Here is a 22,569-nt window from a genome sequence, read left to right on the forward strand (position 1 = left end):
TTTAAACAATAACAACGCCTTGAAAACCGAAGCACCCATACCTTTCTCCCGTCAAAGCTTTGTTTTGATCTATCTGCGAGCAGTCGCATCAGGAAAATGCATTGGGGAGTTCCTTTCTCAGACACCCACAGATGCCTTTCGGGAGCAGCCGCCGCTGCCAATCGCGGTGTGGGTGCCTGCCAGCAGCTGGGAGACCTCGCTGAAAACCTGGCCTGGCTCCCTCTGCAAACGGGAGGCACAAACGTGCAGCAGAGCAGGGCTCTGACACTGGCATGCTGCTGGGTTCGTGCAAGACAGCGAGCTGTAGCTGCTTATACCTCTGCTCTGAGGAACGCAGGTGTACCTAAGGGATGGGGGAGTTGCTAACCGGCCTTTCCCCTTTATGCTCACCCATGCCAGTGGGGTGTAAGCAGCCCTACCATACGGGACGTTGTCCAGCTCCCTCCCTGCTTATCAGAGGTTTACTTTCGACCTTTGATTGCTGGTGCATGACAGGGAAAACATTCTTTCTCCCTCATAATGCAACTTCTGTGGAGTGGAGAACTGAAGGCACAAACCCTTCCTTGTGGCACTAAAAGCAGGAATCCGAGTGTCTTAGGTAATGCGTCCAAAAACAAAACCAACCACCAAACCTCCCCACAAAAAAACACACCTGAAACAGACTTTCCACTAACAACAACAAAAAAAATCACTGTATTGCGACAGTTGGTGTAAACACTCATCTCACTTTTTCAGTCACCCCAAAGCTGGCAGCCACCCAATCCACCGGTGCATCATCACGGATGGGAATGTCAGTCCTGCAGACAGGTGGAAGCGAGGGCAGCTTGCACCACACTAATCCTGCTCTGGGTGAGGACTCAGACAATCATGTTTTTCTTCATGACAAGCGTCTCCACTTCCTTCATGAACCGGAGGCACAGCTCCTCCTGCCATGGCAAGGCCACGCACTGCACGGCCACCGGCATCCCCTCAGCACTGCTAAAAGCCTATGGCAAAAAGAAAAGGGAGAGGGTAGGGGATATGGCACAGATGGGATAGGGACACCTGTAACCCCCCAGGGGGCCTGGGGCAACTCACCGTTGCCAGGGTCCGATCCCACCAGTCTTGGAAATAGCCCTGGTAGTTCTTCAGCTCCTTCTCATCCTCATCCGTCGCCAGCGTGACGGGGACGACGCCAACTGGGAAGTCCAAGGAGTTGTAGAGCATGGTGTAGCTGACTGCCACTGGGGGAAAAAGGGAGCTCATGGCAACAGGAAAAACTTTCACCCCCTCTGTGTGTGCCCAACACCACTTCCACCTAACAGGCGTTTGCATTGGGAACACAGTGGCTGCAGGATGGAAGCCTGCCCCTCGGTTCCTGCACACACCAGGGTGGCCATCCAGAAGCCCAGCTGCCCAAGAGCTGAGCTCTTCCCACTGCTGCCCAGTGCCTTGGGAAGCGTGGGGAGGAGGAAGAATGCTTCCCATTTACGCCAGCAGGGAGGCTATGGCTTGGGGTCAACCAGGCAGTCCTACCTGAGAGCTTTGCTGGGTAGCCGATAAGGAGGGCCGGGCCCAGCATGGGACAAAGCATCACGTCCAGATTCAGCTTTTTCCACTGGGCGATGAACTGGTGGCAAGACTCCTGAGGGGCAAACACACTGGTAGTCAGTGGGGCGGATGCACCGTCCCATGGTTGAGGCTCTCCCTGGGCTCCCTTCTGGGCTCCATCAACTGTGGGGTAAACTGCATCAGGCCCAATCCTAAAAATCCAGTGATTCTTTGGGAGCCATGGCAGCTCTTCCCTACTGAAAAGCCAGGCCCAGTATACCCATTACACAGCATCAACCAAACATCAATGTGTTATTAACGCTGCCTCAGCTGAAACCAGCACAAGGGAAGGGCACAGTGCAGTGCTAACCTCACCTTTCACACCACCACACACACTCAGTCACATTGAAACCTATGTACGTGTTAAATGCCCTTGTACCATTTGGAGAGAATAACAGTGAGTACCAATAATAATATTTCAACCCACCTAATAGCATCTGAAAAGAAAACAGAACCCAGAAAAAGAAAAACTGTGGATGAAGGAAGAGAACTGAAAAAATAGGGAAGTCTATTGAAAAACATTTGGGAAGGAAAGCTGCTAATGTCAAACTTCATGCTTTGGTGACAGATGAAGGTACTGATGCTACAGGTATGGCTTGATGTGCTGTTTTTAATGGAGGTACTGGTAACAAATATTATGTCACTGAAGAAATGGCTTCTTGGGTGCCTTTAGAAGACACAATAAATCTCCTGATTTGTATGAAACAGGAAAAAACGCATTAAAGTGATTTTCTTAAACCTTTGTCAACATATCTGGCATAGCTACTGATAGCAGTGGTTGGTAAAAAAAGAGACTTATAAAATCAGTAAGAGATGATGCAATTCCCGCCAGCACCTCACATGTGATGGAATATCATTGCATCACACATCAAGAAAATCTATGTGCAAAAGCTTTAAGGATAGATAACGTCATGCAGATTGTCATCAAAGCTGCAACTCCATCAAGTCCAAGAGACTGGCTCGTTGCTAGTCCAGGAGTTCCTTAAGGGTATGGATGCTGGTTATGGGGACATGATTCACTTATCTGAAGGCAGGTGGTTACACTGGGGTAAAATGCTAAACAGATTTTCTGATTTGTGAAATGAAATCGTGGAGTCAAAAGGAAAATCTGTGCCAGGATATGAAGATTAGAACGGCTCACAGAGTTAGCATTCTTGGGGGGTGCCACTGCTCATTTAAACGAGTTACACATCTGTCTTCCTGGTGAAAATCAACTTACGTTTTTGCTGCTCTTTTTTATATTTTAATTAAAAATATATATTTAAAAAGTTTTCTAGTTCCATAGCTTAACTCTATTATATACTTTATATGTGGCTGAAGACAATTCCTGTTCACTCAGCGTGGCCCAGGCAAGCTGAAAGGTTGGGATACCCATGCTATACCTCAATTTCATGATGAAGGCTCCAGAGTTCTTCCACTGTGCTGAAAAAGGAAGCAAAACCAATTAGTCAGTGAGAGTACTGTACCAAGTTAGTGAGAGGTACTGCCCAGAGCAGCTTTGTGGACAGAAATAGCAGATGGGCACTGAATAGCTCTGCTCCTAGAGCTGCAGCCAAGGGAGTACTTTGGCAAAGCCCTAGCATTCCCCTCACTGCATGACAGATGCATTAACCAGTACCAAACCAGCCAGCATATTTCACTCCTGCAAACTTCATCCAGTTCATAAGCAAGAGGCTGCGAGTGCCCGCCCTTATTTCCATCCTCAGCACTAAAACAGTTGGCAAAACTCTGCAGTGCTAGTTATGACATTGATATAAACTGCTCTCAGTCTGCTCCCTCTTGCATTTTCTGCCTTGTATTTTCTCAGACGCATGCAGCTGGGGAAGTATCTCTAACATAGCAAACATTGCTGCTCTCCAGAAGAGAAACCCAAACCCTCATGTTTGGCATTTACTCACTTTGCTCTCATACTTCTTATGACATTTGACAATCGAGGCACCTGACAAAGAGAAAGTAATAAAGAAAATAGCTTACATTAATCCCAGCTCTGTCCTCTCAGACATCTCCATCACAAATGCAAGCCACTGACTTCGTGCTCAGGCAGGACTTGTGGCTTTTTCCCTCCCCAAAATGGGGAGAGGGGGGGACAAATATAGTGTCACTCCAGTTCGGAGATGTGTCTAAGCACAGCCAGGATGCAAAGCCTGGAGATTTCCCTCTGGTAAAGTCTGACTGCAACAGAAGACATCTATTGCTTGACTTCATCTAAGCTAGGAAGTAGTGCACCTTACAAAGGGTTTGGTAATCCAGGACAGCAGAGTTTTTATCCAGTTTGGTGACTTCATCAACCACGAGAGTATCCCTATGTTGCCTTTCTCCAGCTCCCCTTCACTGAAAGAGAAGAAGAGTGCTTAGCTGAACAGTATTAAGAAGCAATTACAGCAGATCAACTTGCACAGGACCAATTCCTCTGAATAGTGTATCTAAGTGACAAGAAGGTTTTCTTTTTTCCTCTGGGCTCCCCTGTTTCCCATGGGTTTTATAGGCTCTGCACCCAGTCTCCTTTGATCTGCCAAGGCTGGTAGCAGTCTTAAACAGAGCCTAAGTTCACCTTACTCTCTTGACTATAAGCTGCCCAGTAAATCCCTCTGCAGATCAGCCACTGTCCATATCCAATAGATCTGCTGCCCAAGTCCAGATGCTGGCCAGACCCCCAGGGAGGACTTCCATAGACAGGCACCAACCACACAAGCCATGCTGGGTTATACTTACAAATTCTTGAGAAAGGTGACACCTCCATCTGCAAACATTCCCCTGAAGCAGAAGTTATAAACCGAATAGTCCACGTTTGTAAGTTCAAAGGGCACCAGCTGGAAGGACAGTGGATGAGGTATCAGTGGTGCAGGCACAACCAACCTGCATGGGAGGAGCCATCAAGGGTGAGCAAAGGCCCAAGCTGGGCTCCTTCTGACATCCTTCCAGGAGGGGCTCAGCCATTTGATGTCCAACCACCCCATGGCACAAAGAACCCTCCAAAACCAGCAGTGAAGGACAGAGAGCACAAGGACCTCTTGGCTACAGATGAGCTGCCATCTGCATCTGCCCCTTTATTTTCTCCACAGGTCCTTGTTTCCAGTTTAAAAAAACAGTTCGTGGCTTTCCAAGCATGCAACATGCAGTACACCTGTGTTCATAGAATGCCAGAATCATTAAGGTTGGGATAGACCATCATCTAGTCCAACCATCCGCCTACCACCAATACTACCCACTAACCATGTCCCTAAGTACAACATCCACTCTTTCCTTAAACACCTCCAGGGGCAGTGACTCCACTACTTCCCCTGGCAGCCTTTTCCAGTGCATCACCACTCTTCCTGAGATGAAAATCTCCCTAATATCCAACCTGAAATGTTGTGGGAAGTTGAACAGATTGAAGGCCCCTTCCCTGACAAATGTGCTTTATGGTCACTCCTGGGTCCTGAAGCCAAAAGGAAGCACAGCTGAAGCATGACTGTTGGGTTCATGCAACACCCTACCGTGTGGCCAGCCTCCTCCAAGAGCTGCTTTGTCTCCCGAACAGCACGTCTCATTGCAGGGCTTGGCATGGTGAAGAAATCTGTTTCATAATAGCCTATGCGGAGGGGTTGTGTGCTGGAATACACCTGTAGAACAAGGAAAATCTCTGCCTGAAAGACTGTCAGAAGCCAACAGCACACACACGACGCAGGGCAGGGCACTTATCTCATCATCATACCAAACCACATTACATCGTAGGTTGGCACACCACTGGCGCTTTGCCTAAGAAACAACAGCTCTTCCCAGAGCCCTGCATCCCTTACCTCTTCATTGAAGGGGAGGGGAGGAACAGTGCTGTCCAGATTGAACATGTCCTCGCACAGCAGTGCTCGCATGCACAGTGCCAAGCTCTCCACGTCTTTTGCCATCGGCCCCACAGCTGCAGTCACTAAGGGAAGCCAGGAGAGAGCATTTATGGCAGAGGGTCTTTCAAGGGACACGTCCTCCTCTTGGCATCATTCTGACTTAGTTTAGTGTTAGCACCAGTTTCTTTTATAAACAGGACTGGGGGTGCCTATAGGTCCCTTCCCACCAACAGCCCCGTGGCTGCAGACCCAGAGTTGTTATCCAACGATATCTCTCCACTGCACAGCTTACAAAGTAGAACAAAATCTTCATGGATCACAACTAAAAGACATCCTTCCAACCACTAACCCCACCTCCCACAAAGCTGTGGCAGACATCACAGCAAGCTGGAGGGTTAGAGGATGTTAGAGGACTCATGCATATTCCAGCATGCTTCTCCAGAGCTGGGCGTGCAGGTGGCTCTCTGAAAGAGTCCCTGAAAAGGAACCTGCTTTTCTCTTTGAACACGTTGGAGAAGCTAAGCCTAGCTAGGCCAAAGTCCTTCCCAACCCTGCCTTTCTCCCCTCCCCGCGGGGCAACTGCCAGTTCCTACCTGACTTCTGCCCAAAGATACCAGAAACGACTCCTTTTTTGCTGCGAAGAGAAACAAAAGACAGCCACTGAATTTTCAGAGAAAGGAACACGCTGCCCTCCCTTTGCAGATGCTGAGGTTGGCTGAAGGGGAAGCCCAAGTAGCACCCAACCTAGGCCAGGATGGTTGATGTGTGGCCCATCAGCAACAATTATACACTCTTAGCATGCAGGTGTAGAATCTTCCACTGCCTGTGTAGTGGGGGAACTGATGCTTCCCTCCCCCAGAAAATGTCTGGGCAGGAGGGAGAAGTGAGCCCTTCCTGGTACCTCCCACATTTCCTCTTGCCCACAGAAGCAGGAGCATCCCAGCACAACAAAGCAGGTGGTGGTGAGTGTCACCCTGAGAGATTACAGCTTGTAGTTGGCAGTGTTACCCGCAGCAGGGGGTGTGGAACTCTATGATCTTTAAGGTCCCTTCCAACCCAAGCCATGCTATGACTCTATGATTACTCGCAGTACCTGAGTCTGTTCCCAGTGGGTTTGAGCGCACAGATCCCACAGAAGGCAGCAGGGAAACGCAGGCTCCCTCCTAAGTCTGTGCCAAAGCCCAGGATGGACCCACCTCCTCCTATGAGTGCCCCTTCTCCACCGGAGGAGCCTCCAGGAGTTCTGGTGTAGAGCAGAGGGTTGCACGTCTGACCGAAGATTAAGTTATTGCAGTCATAGCTAGAGAGACAGAGAGGATGTACATAAGGGGAGCGTAAACACCTGCTGATACACAACTTGGTCACCCCTTCCCTCCCCTTACGGGTGGGATGTGACAAGCTGTCCCCAGAAATGCACTACCAGAGGTCACTTGGCAGGGCAGAGGGACACGTGCAGGACAGTACACCTGACCTCACCCCATATCAATGTGAGCGGTCTTGGCAGACACAACAGCAGGTGTGGGGGCAGGATGATTTAAGGTTAACTAGCTAATGAGCCTCTTCTTCCATACACGCATTTGCACTGGCCCTGCCAGGCCTGCTGCTGAGGGGTTAATTAGATTAAAAGAAAAAAAAAAGTGATTTCAAAACACCCAGCATAGGAGAGAAGGGCAGCCTTTTTTTTCCCCCCTCTACTCCTACTCTCCTGTGTCTTTGCTTCATGTGAAACTAGAGTGAATTTTCATTCTGAGTGGCTTTAAAACATAGAGACACCACGGATCCAGTGCTTGATCTGCTGGTTGGCAATGCTGCCCGCAGCAGTGGGGTTGGAACTAGACGATCCTTGAGGTCCCTTCCAACCCAACCCAAGCCATTCTATGATGGGGTCGTTATTTAAAAGAAGTGAGAAAAAGACATGATAGAAACCCAGCCCCAGGGCTGCTCGTGTACCTGATGAGGGACTGGGGAACATTGGTTTTCACAAATGGAATTGCCCCTTGTCTCTTGAGCACCTGCACCAGCACGCTGTCCTCTGCCACGGGCTTATCGATGTTCTTCACAAACCCCAGAATGGAGTCATGGCCCTGGGAGCAGAGTACAACCAGGTTTCCAAATGCAGGATTGCACTTTCCCCCCACGCCCTGTACTTTTATCTAAATCTAAAAGCATGTGTACGCACCATCCGGAACGCACACACTGCGTGGTGTATTGCTAACAAAATCCAACCAGCCTTCCCCATTGGCCTGTGTGGGAGATGGGCAGCAAAAGCTATCATCCACCACAGCAGGGGCATTCTGCACCAGCTATGACGCGAGGCTGAGGTTAAACCCCCCCCCCCCCCCCCCACCCAATTCCAAACCTTGGTCACATCACGTTTGTGGTACCTGGCAGTTGATGGAGTCCTTGATGCTGACGGGCACCCCATAGAGCAAACCCTTCTTCTCCCCAGGCTTTGTGTGCTGGAGCTGGGTCTCGCTTTCCTGCATGTACTCCGTGATGCAGTTTGTTTCTCTAGCGATCTGGAGGGCCTTGGGAAAGGAGACGAAGCCCACACGTGAGACACAGCCTGCGGTGTTGGACAACCACTTTCCATCCTGAAAAGCACACCTGCCTCTCCGTGCTTCCCCACCTCCCCACCTGGCATCAGGAAGCCCTTTTTGTTCCTTGCCAAGGAGCTTTCACGCCAAACCCCAACACCTGCCCTTAGGAAGGTGCGGGCCACATAGGTGCTGTGCTTGCTCACAATGCTCCTCATTGCTCCAAACCAAGCCCAGGGCCGTGACAGCAGGCACCCAGCCCTCACCTTGCCCACGTAAGCATAGAAGACGTGCTCCGGAGGGAGGGAACCATCCTGGATTTTCTTGGAGAGCTCCGGTAAAGACAGAGAGAGGATGGAGACCATGTCCACCGAGGGATGCTATGGGAAAGGTTGGACAGGGTTAGGCTTAGCTGATGGGGTCCTCTTCTTCCCCTGGCACCCGCTGTATTCCATCCTAAAAATACATGCTGCTCGGTGGTCAGATGTAATATTTGCTCCTAGTAATGCAATGAAACCCACTGCAGCACTGTCTTCCCAACCATACTGGCTCAGCCTTTGGTCTGCCTTGGCTCTGTTGCGTTCAGACGGGTCTCAGCTGGGCCCTGGGGGAGCTCCAGGACACGCGTCTGGCTGAACTGCGGGGAGAACTGGCCACATTCTTAGATATTGCACTAGCAAAGTATGAAAACAGCACGGTGCCAGCGCTGCCGGCATCGCCAAGGGAGCGCGCAAATGGGCTGAAGGCAGGGAGTTCACCCGGGGCCAGCAGAAACCTCCCTACCAGGGATGAGCACCGGACTCAGCCCTCACGCCGGGCTCTGAGCCACCAGCAGGGCGGCCGGATGGGACCGCAGGGCACGGCGCGGGGCTGCGGTTATGGCGAGCAGCCCCCACAGCCTGCCAGCCGTGCTCGGGTCGCGCCGTGCCGCCGTCCTTTGGCCTCCGCTAGAAAATACGGCCTCTCCCATTTCCTACGGCTCCTTAAAGAGCGGCGGGCTGAGCGTAAAACCATGGCGGATGAGGCCGGGAGGGAGAAATAGCGCTTTCAAACGCGGCGCTGGGATTTTCCTCCCCTCGCTGCTGCGAGCTGCTTTTTGCTGACTCCTGCGCTCATCCCCCACGGTGCGGGCAGCCCTTCCCTCCCACCCCACCACGCTCATCAGCGGGGCTGCAGCCACATCTCTGCGGGGCGCGGGCATACGGCGTTTAAAAGAGAAGAAGAACTGCAGATAAGGAGCTGGGATCCCCACACCCAAACACCTGCCCTGAAACTGCAGGCACTGCATCAGCCCGAGAGAAGGAAGCCCTGCGCTCTCCCCGTCCCCAACACACGTGGGGTCCGGGGAACTCATCCACCCGAACCCTGCTTGGGTCGTGGAGAACGCAGCTTCCTGCACCCACCTGCTGCCGAAAGGCGCGCACCGCCTTGTCCATCTGCTCCAAGCCTCTCTCCTGCCTCTCCCGAGCCTCCTTCACCTTCCTCCAGAGCCCCCTCCAGCGCCGCCATCGCAGGAGCAGCAGCAGCAGCCCCACCGAGCCGCACAGCACGGCGGGCACCGAAGGCACCGCCGCCCGCATGCCGCTTCCCCGCCCCGCCGGCTCCGGGCTGCCCGAGGAGGTGGGGAGGAGGGAGGAAAACCCGGGGAGGACCGCCTGGCAGGGCGGGTTGGGCCCTGAGGAGCGAGTTAACCGCTTCGCTGCTTGGGCGCAGGGTCGAGCAGCGGGGAGCGCTCCGGATAGAGCCCTGCGGTTGTTCTGCTGAAAGGTGTGCTGCTCTCGCTTTGTGCTGGGGAGGATGTGTGTCTAACCGCCGGCTTATCAGCTGTCTGGCTGTAAACCTTGGCTGAGCGCACCGAGAGAGCCTGAGGGGGGGGGAGGGCCCAGTGCGAGGAAGAGGGGGGTGGAAAAAAAGCATTTAACATGCCAGCCGTCTGCTTCAGGGCGAGCACAGCACGGCGTGGTGCTGTGCTTTGCTCATCGCTGCATCCTCCAGCAGAAAGCAGTGTCTCACTGAGGCCCTATGCTTGGGTTCGAGGGGAGCTCCAACACCTCTTACCTTCTCACTGGGCCTTCCTTGGGTCTGTCTTTAAAACAGCAAAACGAAACAGCCCCTCGCTGTTTGCAAAAGTTCATGCCCAAATATTTCAGTTTGGAAAACCTGCTGGGAAGGGTTTGGACTATTTTCTCCCTCCCGCCGCCTCCCAGCAGGACCTGCTGTGCCTAAAGCCAGCCCTGGCAGATGCAGCTCAACGCCATGGAGGGTTCCACATCCCCAGCCCCGGCTTCCTCCTGTTGTGACTCAGGCCACCTGCTTTCCTCCAGCCTTCCGGCTGTCAGGGCTGCCCTGGCACAGCTGCCCTGGGCTGAAATGCAGCTCCATGCAGTCCTGGCACCGGCTTTGCTGACGGCAATATTCGGCCTTGGGAATATTCAGCTCTCTTAACTCATTGCTTACAGCTTCTTGCTCTCTGTCTGAGGACAAGCAGCTCCTTGTTTATCTGGGTCAAGCATATTACGTGCAAGAATAGCCTTTGTTTCCTAGACCCTGTGGTTCTTTCCCCTCATTCTTTTCCTTTTCTCCTCTCCTCCCTTTCGGACTGTGGGGCTCAGATGATCACAGAGCAGTGTGAGCACCCCAGGGCACTGCACTCCCATGCAGACCAACAGCAGCAGGGTGGCAAGGTCCTGCTTTTATGTCCATACACGTTAGCAAAGCTCAGACTTCGGGATGATGGATTAGGATGGATCCTGCCCCTGCATCTCCCACACTGCCTTGGGGGTCACCAAGCCCCAGCAGTGCCACAGAGCTGTGTTTACCATGGGAGGGACAGAAATGCACAGCACGCGCTGTTAGCAGGACTGGTTGGTCTGACGTCGGCTGAGAGCAGACCCCAAGGGCATGGTAAGCACACAGGAATGTTTTCCAACGCCATCTCCTGGCGTCTGGGGATGTCTGGCTTCTCAAGTTGTAGTGACGAATACCTGCATGCACGTGCAGATCGATGTTTCCAGGGTGAAGCAATCCAGCTCTGGCATTCACAGCGCCCTGCAGCAGGAGGGCCACAGCGTATCCACACACTACAGGAAGCAACATCTCCTGTTTGCTGTCCTTGACTGATTGCATTTACTGCCCTGTCTGAAGAAGCAATGAGCAATAGTTCTGTTAGCAGGAACACACACGCTACCATTCTCCCATTTCACCCTATTGCTTTCAGGCTGTTCCCAGCAGTTAACCACCCGCCACCACAGCCAATCCCCCTTCCCAGGGCCTGGCCCTCTGCAATCAGATCCAAGCTACGTTTACAGTGGCCTGTCTTCTTCATTTCTCCTCTCTCTGCAAGTAAATTGCATGTTTCAACCAAACGATCCACTTGGTGACACCCTTGGCATTCACTTTGTGAACAGCTCTGCCTGTAGAAGACACCTCTACCAGCAGAAGATGATCTTTTGCTCCTTTGGCACTTGCTTCTTACACACAGGGGGCCAGGTGGGGATCACTAGCTGACTCACTACTTAGTTAGCTCACCATCTTGGGAGAACAAAAGGATTGTTCATAGTATTCCCATCAACGTTACAGATGACATAATATGCAAGATATTTTCCTTTGTCCCCTTATTCCCAGCCCGGGTGACTTTCAGGTGGGAAACACAACAAATAGGTGCAGGTGCATCCATTTGCTATGCTAAATCATGGAGCTTTTTTTTGGCTAGAAAAGAGCATGGAGTATTGGGAAGTGATTCTCATGTCCAGTCAGCTGTGCTGTATCGAGTATGGTGCTGCTACTGCATGGCCCTTTGGTGGGAAGGAAAGGAAAGCTGAACAGATCCCAGTAGCGAGGTCCCCAGGATCAGGGATGTTCTTTGACAGTTGGACTAGATGATCTCAGTGGTCTTTCCAACCTTAATGATTCTATGATTCTCTGGGAGACCCCTGGGGTTGTTTAAAAGGCCTTAAGCAAACAGTGCGCCTTGAAAGCACTGGGGCCAGGCTCTGAAAACCTCCTCCCTCCACAAATGAAGGAGTGAGGACTCATTTCTTGCAGTGCCCATGTTACAGCAACCCAAATCCAAACAGCTTTGCACGCGAACACGTGAACATTAAAAACTAAAGAGAGAGAGAGAAAAACAAGAGGAGCAAGAGAGAGAGAGAAATATTTAAGCATCTAAAATTACTCCAGTAGTTGCTTTCCACAGCTCAATGAAGATAATTGTGTTGGCAATTGTGAGTGATTACAGTATTATCTGCCATCAAAAAAGTTATTTTTTTGAATGCTAAGGGAATTAATGATACATAAAACTGTGTTTAGATTGAGTGCATTCATCAGCAGAAATTCTTGGTGCTGGCACTACTACACTGTAATTACTCCAGCAGCTCGGAGGGAGGAGGAAAGCAGCAGATATGGGGCTATTGTGGATATACTGCCACAGATTTACATACATTGATGCGCTGAGCACCTCTCATGATTCAGGAGGGGGAGCAGAGCCGGAGCAGAAAAGTTTGGCCCCTTCTTTAATGCACGTTACTGAGTAAAGCATAAGGGGTCACCACTGTGTTGAAGACTGGACAGGTTGAAGGCAACATGGAAAAAGCGGCCAAATGCTCCTCTGAGCAGCAGGGGGTGAGACTTGGCTTCATGAGATCGCAGGATCGTAGAATCATTAAGGTTGGAAAAGACCTCTACGATTATCCAGTCCATCCATCCTACCACCAACGCTGCCCACTAAACCACGTCCCTCCATGCCACATCTCCACGTTTCTTGAGCGCCTCCAGGAACGGTGACTCCACCGCCTCCCTGGGCAGCTGTGCCAACACATCACCACTAATTATCCTGACATCCAACCTGAACCTCCCCTGGTGCAACTTGAGGCCGCTCCCTCTCGTCCTATTGAATCCGCACAGGTGCTGCCTCATGGTGTGTTGAATTAATGAAACCATTCCTGGGACCACAAGCAGTGGTTGCCCAGCTCTGGGAGCCCTATGGTGGTGATGGGCACAGCAGAGATGGAACTCGGGATATTCTATCATTCAACAAGGAGGCACAATACTGGGGGGTGCATAGGCGGGGTCAGCCCGGGAAAGGCTGTTGGATGGGTTGTAAGGCAAGTGGCAAATCTCAAGAGCTTTAATGGCCTCCATCTCTTCTGAACTATATCCTGAGGTATAAAGGAAGGAGAGCACCAACTCCCCTCCACCCCATGGAGAAAGACGGCGCTCAGGAAGATAGCTCTGCTGGATGCAGTTGGCCTTTCGGATGTGAGCCACCAGAGAGCAGGATTGAGCTACTGGCCCGGTGGAAATCGGCCTCTCGCGAGTTTTTTGCTCCCTAAAAACTTGCTTTGTGCCCTCGATTTGCAAGGAGCACCGAATAAAAGAGCAGAAGGCTCTTTCCTGAGCTATGTGTTGATGGGGCAGCCCAAGTTTTGAGGGGAGAAGCGCTTTGATTTCAGGCGATTTGAAGTGCCCATATAAAATGATGGAAGATTTGCTCTTGCTCCACCCAAACCTGGAAACTTTTGCTAGGCAGGGCATCTCTGCAGGGCTTGGTCCTGCACATGGTCAGTGCTCAGAGACCTGAGCACCGTGACTATGGGGATTACCTGTTGTGCACAGGACCATGCCTTGAATCCAGCACGGTGCCTGCAAAGGTATCTCTGCCACCCATCTGACCGCGTGTTGCAGAAAGAGAGGGATGGATAAAATTGTTCCCATGTGAAACCTAGGTTTGAGTCCAGCAGGAGCAGCCTCATGTTTAATCCTGGCAGCTTTCCTCCATATAAATGTTATTCCATAGTTTGGGATCCAAATTTAAACGGGGTCCTGAGTGGTGAGCGTGGTCCTGGTGCATCTCTGAGCGTGGCTATGCTGAGCCCAGACCTCCTTGGTTGCCAGTATCATGGTTTTCCTTGCATGGAAAACACAGACCCCACATTTTTCTTTTTCTTTTCCCTTCTTTTTCTTTCTTTCTTCCTTCTGAGCTCTGCTTTCTGAACAGACCAGCAGAGGGAGACAGCCAGCCAGTTACTGCACTGGCTGGATTTCCAGCTCTCCCTGCGTGCGGTGGGATGAGAGCGAACACACTTAAAAATTCACACTGATTTTACCGAAAGTCCTGGAGAGGAGATTTGATTGTGCAGACCTGCGAGTGTTCTGCAGTTCACGTTACACAGATAGGATGGTCACAGAGCAGGAGGGGAAGCTGAGGTGTAGAGCAGCCCCGTGCCTTGCTGGAACGGGTTGGTGACATCCTTCTTCGTGGGGACCCTCCAAGTCCAGTTGTGGGCTGTGGTTACCCTGCACCAATTGGCTCTGGGTGCTCTGGGTGCTCTGGGTGTACGGTGGGCCCACCAGGTGGGCACAGAGGGACCATTTTAACACCCCAGATGTCACCCCTATACAGACACACAACTCGCACAGCACCGCTCTGCCCCATCCAGCCTGAGTGTTGGTGCCAGCACAACCGGAGGCCCGGTTCAAACCACTGATGGTGAAGCACTGCGGACCCCTGATAGGAGGGAGCAGTCGCTGTTATGCAGACACAGGGAGAGCTGGAGGGGCCATCTTCCCAAGCGACCAGCAAAGTGCAGGGCAGCAAGGCCCACCTTCACAATGAAGAAGCTGATCGATCCATCGGTCCTTCATGTTCCCCCGCATTGTCCTTTCCCCTCATCTCCCCTGGACTGGTGAGATCACCCCTGCGTTGAGAAGAAATAAATAAATAACCAAATAAAAATGCTGACGTGGAGAAGTCAATCAGCTTTGTGTGGCCTTGTAATATCTCATTTTATCCGCGCCACGCTTTATTAAATTCTCATAAACCTGTCAATGAGGACAGATACCATTTCAGTTTACCCCATTAGTTCTACACAATGACATTGGGGAGAGGGAGACTGGGAGGAGGGGGAGGCACTCAGTGCAGAGAAAAGAGGAATGTATTAAGAAAAGAGAGAAACTCAGCTTCGTGACAATAATGTAATAGCATCAGCGCCCAGGGAAAGTAATTGAATTAAGTGGCTTTTGTTAATGGTTTTAAGATTTAGAAATGTAAATAATAGTTAGGACTCTTTAATGGGACTCTGGTTTTAGGTAACTGCAACCCTGAGAATAAGAAATGCTTTGCTGTTTAATATGATGTCAGATAGTTTTGTTACTGCTCCGGTTTCATGCCTGCAAAGCATATTTTGCAGTTTTAAAGCCGGGTGTGTTTATCATCTTCCCTTTCTCACTTCAGACGGAGCTTAATTCGGGAGTATTTGCATGAACCCTTCTTAGCCAGTCCCTATCAGCTATTTGCACGGCCAGGAATAAAGTATTATTTCTCCGAGCTGCTTTGGAGAACTTCCTGACGGGAGGGTCACCCTGTCCAGAAGCCTCCCATCTATTTACATGTTCATTAAAGCGGTGGAGCGGGTGCTGTCCTGGTGGGGCCGGATTCGGCACAGGGGAGTAGGGCTGGGAGCAGTGCTGTTACACCCGGCTTAGCGCAGTGGGGATGGAGGATCCAGCCGACAGGTAGGATGAGCCAAGCGATTTAGAAATGACTTTCATGGGAACTCGTTCTGCTTAAAATATTATTGGATTTTCATTTAGGAACCTATCGAAGTGCAAGAATAAAGTCTGAGCTGCCTAACCCACATAGGTCTAAACAAACAGCCTCCCTTCTGCTGCAGGATCTGACGGCTCGAGGATTGGAGAGGGTCCTTCATACAAGCCGAGTCTCAGGGAAACCCACAGTGCTGGGTAGAATAGGGGACTTTGCCTCCCCTGTCACCTTCAGATCCTTGGATGGAAAGGGCAGAAGAGCCCCAGGTCCGACGCTGACCTGAACCAGCTCACGTGGGCAGAGGAGAGCAATGTCAGGCAGTAAACGCAGAAAGAAAGGGTTCGAGTTGCACATTCGCCCCATGGGATTTCTTAAGTAGGCTGCCTGCAGAAAGAAAGAAATGGTCCACTTCTTCCTGGAGAATTTGAGACAAGGTTTCTAGCTGCTGACCGTTTTCCATATTGCTGTACCCTAAAGGGAACCTGGGGTAGAATAGAGGTGCTTGTTTCCTCCCATGTAAAATGAAATCAGAATGAGAATAACACTACAATTAAGCCAAGAAATCTCTCACTGTTTTCCCTGCATTAGAAAAGAAAACCCAACTGCCCTTATTACTGACCAAATTCTTAAAACCAGCCCCTGCTCCAGCAGGATAGCAGCTGGGAAGAGATTAGCACAGCCCTATAGACAGGTGAGGACTGTTTAATGCTTGGAGAGCCATTAGAGAATTTGCCATGATAAGACCCAGGCGATGCTATTTGCTGCAGATAAAAAGCAGGTTATTTTTCATGAGCTGCAAAAAGGCTGAAACTTGCCACTGGGTCTGTGGCTTGACACGACGTGAATGGATAGGAACAATATCCTCACCCCAAATAACTGAAATCCACTGAGCACAGCTGGAAGGGAGCTCACGTTCTGCCAAAACTGTGTGTGGATGAGAGTCCTGCCCTCGCCGCAGCACTGTGGCCATAGAGGATCAAATCAAAGGACCAATCTAGTGGTTGGCAACCCTGCCCATGGCAGGGGGTTGGAACTAGCTGATCTGTAGGGCCCCCTCCAACCTAAGCCATTCTATGATTGGTAGCACTGTCCTGGGACAGGGACTGTCTCTGCTGACAAGTTCCCTGCTCAGCCAGGAGCCTGTCAGAAGCAGACGATGGAAGAATGGCTCTGCGAACCAAAGAGACCAGGCTTCAGATGATTTACATGGAGCATGAGGGGCACCAGAAGGGCAGCCAGCCCAGAAAATGAGATTATAGACTATCATCCCCTGTTACACGCTGGGACGTGGCTACAGGGTGGCCCTCTGGCATCATTCAGGGAGGTGAAAGCAGAGGGCTTTTGTCTTCTCCGATTGGAAAATCCCCCATCTGAGAAGTCCCTGAGAACACATTGGGGTTTCTGCCACCTCCCAGACCCACGTGCACTGCCTGATACCATTGAAGGGACAGGGACGTCCTGACCGGTCCCTGCTGTCCCATGACACCGTCTGAGCCAGCCTTCCCACTGAGTTGCCTGATGGCTCTGCAGGTCACCTAAGGGCTGAAAAGGGGATACAGGAACCCCAGTGTGAGTGCCCCAAGCTGCTTACACTTGGGATAGTGTTCAAGCAAGGTCAGCGTCGCATTTGAGCCAAGAAAATGCAAAGTTGCCCATCTGCTATGTAAGTATGAGACATGCTGGTGGAAGGTTGGGTTTTTAGTGCTCTTCACCTCTGCAGTGTGAGCCAGTAGGAGTGGGAAAGGCACACAAACAGGAGTCCTCAGAAGAGACAGGGGCTGGTGTTTAATCTGTGCTGGCATGGAGGTGGTTAATAAGATAATCTCCAGGCCCTCTAACACAAAGGAAAAGTGAGTTTTCTGATCCATAAAGGATCAGTCTGCAGGAAGCCCCATCAGACTCCTCAGCGTGAAATTACACCACAGCAGGGGGGTACAGTCCTGCTACTGTACAACATTAAAGAGATGAATTAGGACTTGACATTCATGTGCTTAATATGCCTATTCCTGGCATTATCCCACAAGGACCAGCCACCACCGAGGACTTACGGTCACTGGGTCTAGGGAGGTATTTAGAGTTGTTCATTTGCTTGCTTCCAAAGCCAGGCTATCTGGCTTCCCTATCTAATCTCCCAGCGTTAGGAGCAGGGAGGGATGCAGCCAAGCTCGTCCCTCTTGCAGCAATCTGGTTGGGTGAAGAAACACTGCGTGCGCCGCTGTTGCTCGAATAAATCACAGCGATCCTCTGGGCTGGTTCTTGGTGAGAAAGGAGGAAACACGATGAGCAGAAAATCATCACTTGGACATCCAGAGGTTTACCAAGGGGAGAAAGGGGGAAACCTCCTGCCCTGGAAATATGTCCCTCAGATAGTTGCTGCTAAGAAAAAATAAATATCTGTTGGAAAGGGAAGCTTTAGCAGATCTATATTGGGAATCATGAGAAGTGGGTTAGCCTGCCTGGTGTTAAGCTGGTTGGAGGTGCGCCTCTGAGCTACTTGGGTGAACTGGCTTTGCCAAGAAGCCAGAGTGTTTCCAAGCCCCAGGTCTGGGCTGTGTGAAAATCCCCATGTGTTTGAACTCCGAGCCAGGGCAGAGTGCTTTTGGTTTGCTTTTCCTCCATGAAATATTTCGACGAGAATGAAATTTTTGGGGGGAGGAGAAGAATCTGCTCTGAATTCTGGAAGAAATAAAAAGGAAAGTGTTGGCTACGGGGACACATAGTTCTGGTGTTGTTTTTTTCTGAGCTGATTGTTTTCCAAGAGAAAATCCAAACTTTTTTTTTTTTTTTCCAGAAAGTGGCTGTCTTGCAGGAAATTCCTGATTACACGGGTGTGCCGCACTCCTAGCAAGAGCATTTTTGATCAAACTGATTGAAAAGCCAGTTAATTGGAACTGCTTTAAGAACCCTCTGAAATTTGGCAGGGTTAATGAGGGAGGCATGGACAGGACCAGGAGAAATAAATGAGAAGCAGAGTCCTCCCAGAAGCTGATTTTGCAGTGGTGTGATGTGGAGAAAGGCTGGGAGCTCCCAGTGCGAGGTCATCCTTGCAGCTCTGATCACGCTGTGTGGCACACGGGTGCTTTGCAGCTCTCAGCTCCTGCTTCTGACCATCCTGTTTGGAAACCCAGGCTCTGAATTAAGGGGAGCAGGCATGTGGTGGCATCCTGGGACTCATCCAGACATGAATGTGGTGTAGCCGGAGCCTGAGCATGTAGAATGAGCCCTAAGCCTGGCCATACAAAAGTATCCCTCAGGTTGGACCGATTGGATGCCCAAATCTGTAACCCGTTTCTATAGCACACTGAACACTGTGCAGTCTTTTTTGCCTTACCTGATAATAACAGAAAGGTCATTCTGTAAATTCATGCAAAAAAAGGTATGTTGTGACTCTTAAACAGAAAGCTGTGTGGTTGGTGTGGGGACTGTACTACCGTGCTGTTTCTCAGGGTTCTTCTGGTCTTTATTAAGCTCCTCCTCACCCATATTGTGCTTTTTATTCTGTTTGTACATTCAGGGCTTCCTGATGTTACACCAACCTCAATAGAATATCTGTAAGTGCATACAACAAGGACATAAATCTTTGTACACGCCAGGAACATGAGGCTATAACATTTCTGGATAAAAAGACAATATTATCTCGGGTAGATGCCACCAGGAAGGGCACATTGAGGCTCAGTTGTCCCTGGACAGAGCTAGAGGTGATCCATCAGTCACAGCTGTGTGGGGTGAGCCATGATCTGAGTGGCTTCTGTGAACTCATCCCTGGAGACAAGTGCACCTTGTACTACTGGCCTTTCTATGTCCCAGATCTTCCCCAAATGAGGCCTCAAGTCAAAATAAGCGCTGACAGAATGAGACAAGAAAAGAGCCTTGGACCCTGAAAGCTGACCACCTTTCTGGTTGTCCCATCATCCAGACAGGGCAGACACAAAGTGTTCCCAAACCCATTCTGCTGATTTAAAATAAATCCCCAGAACAACAACAAATCCACAGCCCTAAATGAAGCAGTGGGCGAAGGGCGATGGAGCACTTCACACCTGAATGATAAATCCCCATTCTCCAAGCCAGTGACATACTTTTTTTTTAACGTGCTTGGCTTTTGTCTCCTATGAAATTAGAAGTCTCCCACTGAGGGCTGGGTTTCATGTCTGGGTCACAGTTTCTACAGAAAAGAATTTTCATTATGGTCTTGGAAACACTTAAGCCTCCCTGTGCAACTGATCTAGCTGAGCTTTTTGTAATCAGGAAGGACAATGGATGCCATCAGCAATCAAGGGTGAAATCTCAAGCAACTTGAGAAGGAGGTATGAGCCTTAGGATGAGACAGGATCTCATAGAGAGATTAACATGGACTAGGAGAGTAATTAACCACAGTAACAGTTTGCTGAAGGTGAGGTGGGGAAAGTTCGTCCTTGTTGGCAGGCTTAAAGGGGAGAATAGATTCCTTGTTTCAAGGGGGAATTAATTCACTGAAGTCCTTTGGCTTGTGATGTGTAGGGTGACAGACTAGATTATGAAGCTGGAAACAGAGATTTGGGAACAGTCTAGTAATATCTGAGTCTTCAGGCCACACAAAGTGCGAGAAGTAAATAGCTGTTCCCAACGTATCAAATAACATGGCGTATTCCAAACAGATATGAGAGCTAGGAACTTCTCACAGGGCATAAAAACCTCCACAAACAAGCTATGATTGCAAAATGTGAAGAATAAATTCCTTAGCATGGGATGTGTTCTGGTTTCTTCGTTCCTGCTCTTTTAACAGCCTGCTCTTCACGTAGATGGAAGAGGTATATGTCTGAAGCTCCACGTGCTTTTCTCTCTACAGGTAACACAACATCAATATTTGTAATTTTTCTTTATGGATAATGTTTCCCTGTTATTCACATTATTTTTCTCCGGATTCTCTCCACTTAATACGCATATCCCTTGAAACAGTATTCAAAATCAGAGATGCTTTCCCATTTCACATCTAACCAGAGATGAGCAGAGGGATGATGCATCCCCATGTCCTTTGGGCTGTCAGGGTTGTAAAAGTGCCTCATGGTTATCATATGGTTTGAATCAAGCAGTTACACTGAAAATCTGTGACAGAAGTTGCGTAGGCTGAAAATGGCACACTCGTTTGTGATGTCCCCCCTCTTGTTGGATGTGATGAATATGTGGAATGCCTCCTCTCTCCATGTGCCTTTCTCTGGAGAGGCGAGATGCCAAAACCACAACATGTGTTAAAAGGAAGTAAAACAACTGTTGTAAGGTGGCCCTCTTTGTCAGTGCCCTACATTCAGAGGTTTTCTGCATTGACCAAAACAAGTTCTGACATGCAGTTGGATGAAAGAAGAGCTGGAAAGTCTCTACCATGGTGCATACCCTGATCATGGGTGACAGTACATTGCGATCCAGCTGGACTCTTGAGGCTTGGGGTTGATGAGCTGTGAATCCAAGGCATTAATGAGTGTACAAGGATTTCCAGCCTCCTTTGACAAACTGGAAAGCCAGAACCGAGAAGCCTTTTTTCCAGACCACATGTAATGCTCTTCTTGTTCGGTCCTCCCGCCTCCACCTTCCCCATCTCCTCTCTGTTGGGGAAAGAGTCATTTTTACACTTAATCATAGAATCATAGAATTGTTTGAGTTGGAAGGAACCCTTAAGGGCCATCCAGTCCAACTCCCCTGCAATGAACAGGGACACCTACAGCTCTGAAAGGTTGCTTAGAGCACTGTCCAGCCTGACCTTGAATGTCTCCAAGGATGGGGCGTCTACCACTTCTCCGGCTATGCAGAACACTTTGCACCACTGGGCTCTCATCCTCCCCAAGGAAAAACAAGACAAAACAGCAACAACAACAAAAAAACAACAACGACAAAAAACCTCAAGAAGAATGAAAATCAGTACTACAAGCAGGTTTGTGGGGCCGCTCTGTGGAGATAGCGAGGCAGCCTTTAGGAATGCAACCAGAAAGGGATGGAGGGCAAGGGGAAAGGCAGCCCTTTCCACTGACCCCCACCTGCCCCTCTTTCCCCTACTGTGTGAACCTACTGTAGATTTCTTGAATTCCCTTTGATGTTTATCTCCCCCAGTAATTCTATTTGGGGGATTTGCTAAAGCGGCGGTTAGAAGAATACAGCCTGGAATAAGGAGGCCGAACGGCAAAAGAATGTTAGAAACAGGATTAAGATCATATTCTACAAGCGGTTGTCAGCCGCTGAATAGGGCTAAAGTTTCTTATCGGGCCGGGGTGCCAGAGCTCCTTTGGATTCTTCTCCCCTCTTTCCCTCCCCTCTGCACGGGGCTTTCAGTGCAGTGGTGAGAGCACAATCGTCGCCCTGAATGGGGAGATGGGCGCTTGGGAGCGTCACCCCACAGCACAAGAGCTGGGAGAGGGGTCAGGGGATGGCTGTGAGCAGGCAGCCCATCTGCAAGGGGATGGAAAAATGGAATAAAGCCATGGCGGGTAGCGCTGAAGTGCCCAGCAGATTTTAAGGTAAATACACATAAGAGCTTTTGCTTTACTTATTTATTTAGCATGTGATTTCATGGCTTTCTTTGGGCATTCAATTGTTTTTTTTTCTCTCTCTCTTTTACTCTTTTTCTTTTCTTTAAGGTGGGATTGTCATCTCAGTGGGAATTTAATTAGAAATATATAGGGCTTGCTGCTCGATCTTCTGGATGTGAGGAAGAAAAAGTTCCAGCAAAGCAGAAGACTGTGGAAATAAGGAAGAAAAAAATAAACACTTTGAGAATCAACAGAAGCAAAAATACTTCTAAAAGAGAAGAAATTTGGGCAAATCTTGAAGGCACTTTCACATGAAACAAACAAAACGCAAGCATACTGAGCTTGCCTGGGCTGTAGGATCAAGTGGTATTAAATTCACCTGGGAAACTCTCCTGTGCTCATTACAGAAAGCTGGGGGCTTTTGAAGTGGTAACCTGGTGGTAACCTGTACTTACAGGTGGTAACTTGTAAGTTGCTCACACTCTTTTTAAAGGTTAAAGCCCTGATAGCACCTTTGTGGCACTGAGTGATGTATGGGCTGGTGGTTGGACTGGCTGGTCCTTGTAGTCTTTTCCAACCTTAAT

The 22,569-nt window shown here is 49.9% G+C and overlaps 1 protein-coding gene across 1 annotated transcript; it reads right to left on the reverse strand.

Annotated features, from left to right (window-relative positions):
* Nucleotides 1–663: 663 nt before the first annotated feature.
* On the reverse strand, nt 664–9,562 carry FAAH (fatty acid amide hydrolase). Its single transcript, XM_422450.7, has 15 exons — nt 9,352–9,562; nt 8,215–8,328; nt 7,796–7,939; nt 7,362–7,495; nt 6,505–6,711; nt 6,005–6,045; nt 5,370–5,494; nt 5,067–5,192; nt 4,303–4,400; nt 3,822–3,921; nt 3,489–3,529; nt 2,973–3,012; nt 1,516–1,624; nt 1,078–1,223; nt 664–986 (listed from the first exon to the last, which is right to left on the reverse strand). The coding sequence occupies exons 1-15, from the start codon at nt 9,526–9,528 to the stop codon at nt 858–860; spliced, it is 1,731 nt and encodes a 576-aa protein (XP_422450.1). The 5' UTR covers nt 9,529–9,562; the 3' UTR covers nt 664–857.
* Nucleotides 9,563–22,569: the final 13,007 nt, after the last annotated feature.

Source organism: Gallus gallus, chromosome 8 (assembly GCF_016699485.2).
Source record: "Gallus gallus isolate bGalGal1 chromosome 8, bGalGal1.mat.broiler.GRCg7b, whole genome shotgun sequence".
NCBI classification, from domain to species: domain Eukaryota; kingdom Metazoa; phylum Chordata; class Aves; order Galliformes; family Phasianidae; genus Gallus; species Gallus gallus.

Excerpts from the sequence above, each read along its gene's own strand:
- FAAH (XM_422450.7), bottom strand. The coding sequence starts at position 9,528 with ATGCGGGCGGCGGTGCCTTCGGTGCCCGCCGTGCTGTGCGGCTCGGTG. Across the intron at positions 6,712-7,361 it reads GTTCCCCAGTCCCTCATCAG|CTATGACTGCAATAACTTAA; the intron begins GTACACGAGCAG and ends CTGTCTCTCTAG. Across the intron at positions 4,401-5,066 it reads TGGAGGAGGCTGGCCACACG|CTGGTGCCCTTTGAACTTAC; the intron begins GTAGGGTGTTGC and ends CTGTCCTTCCAG.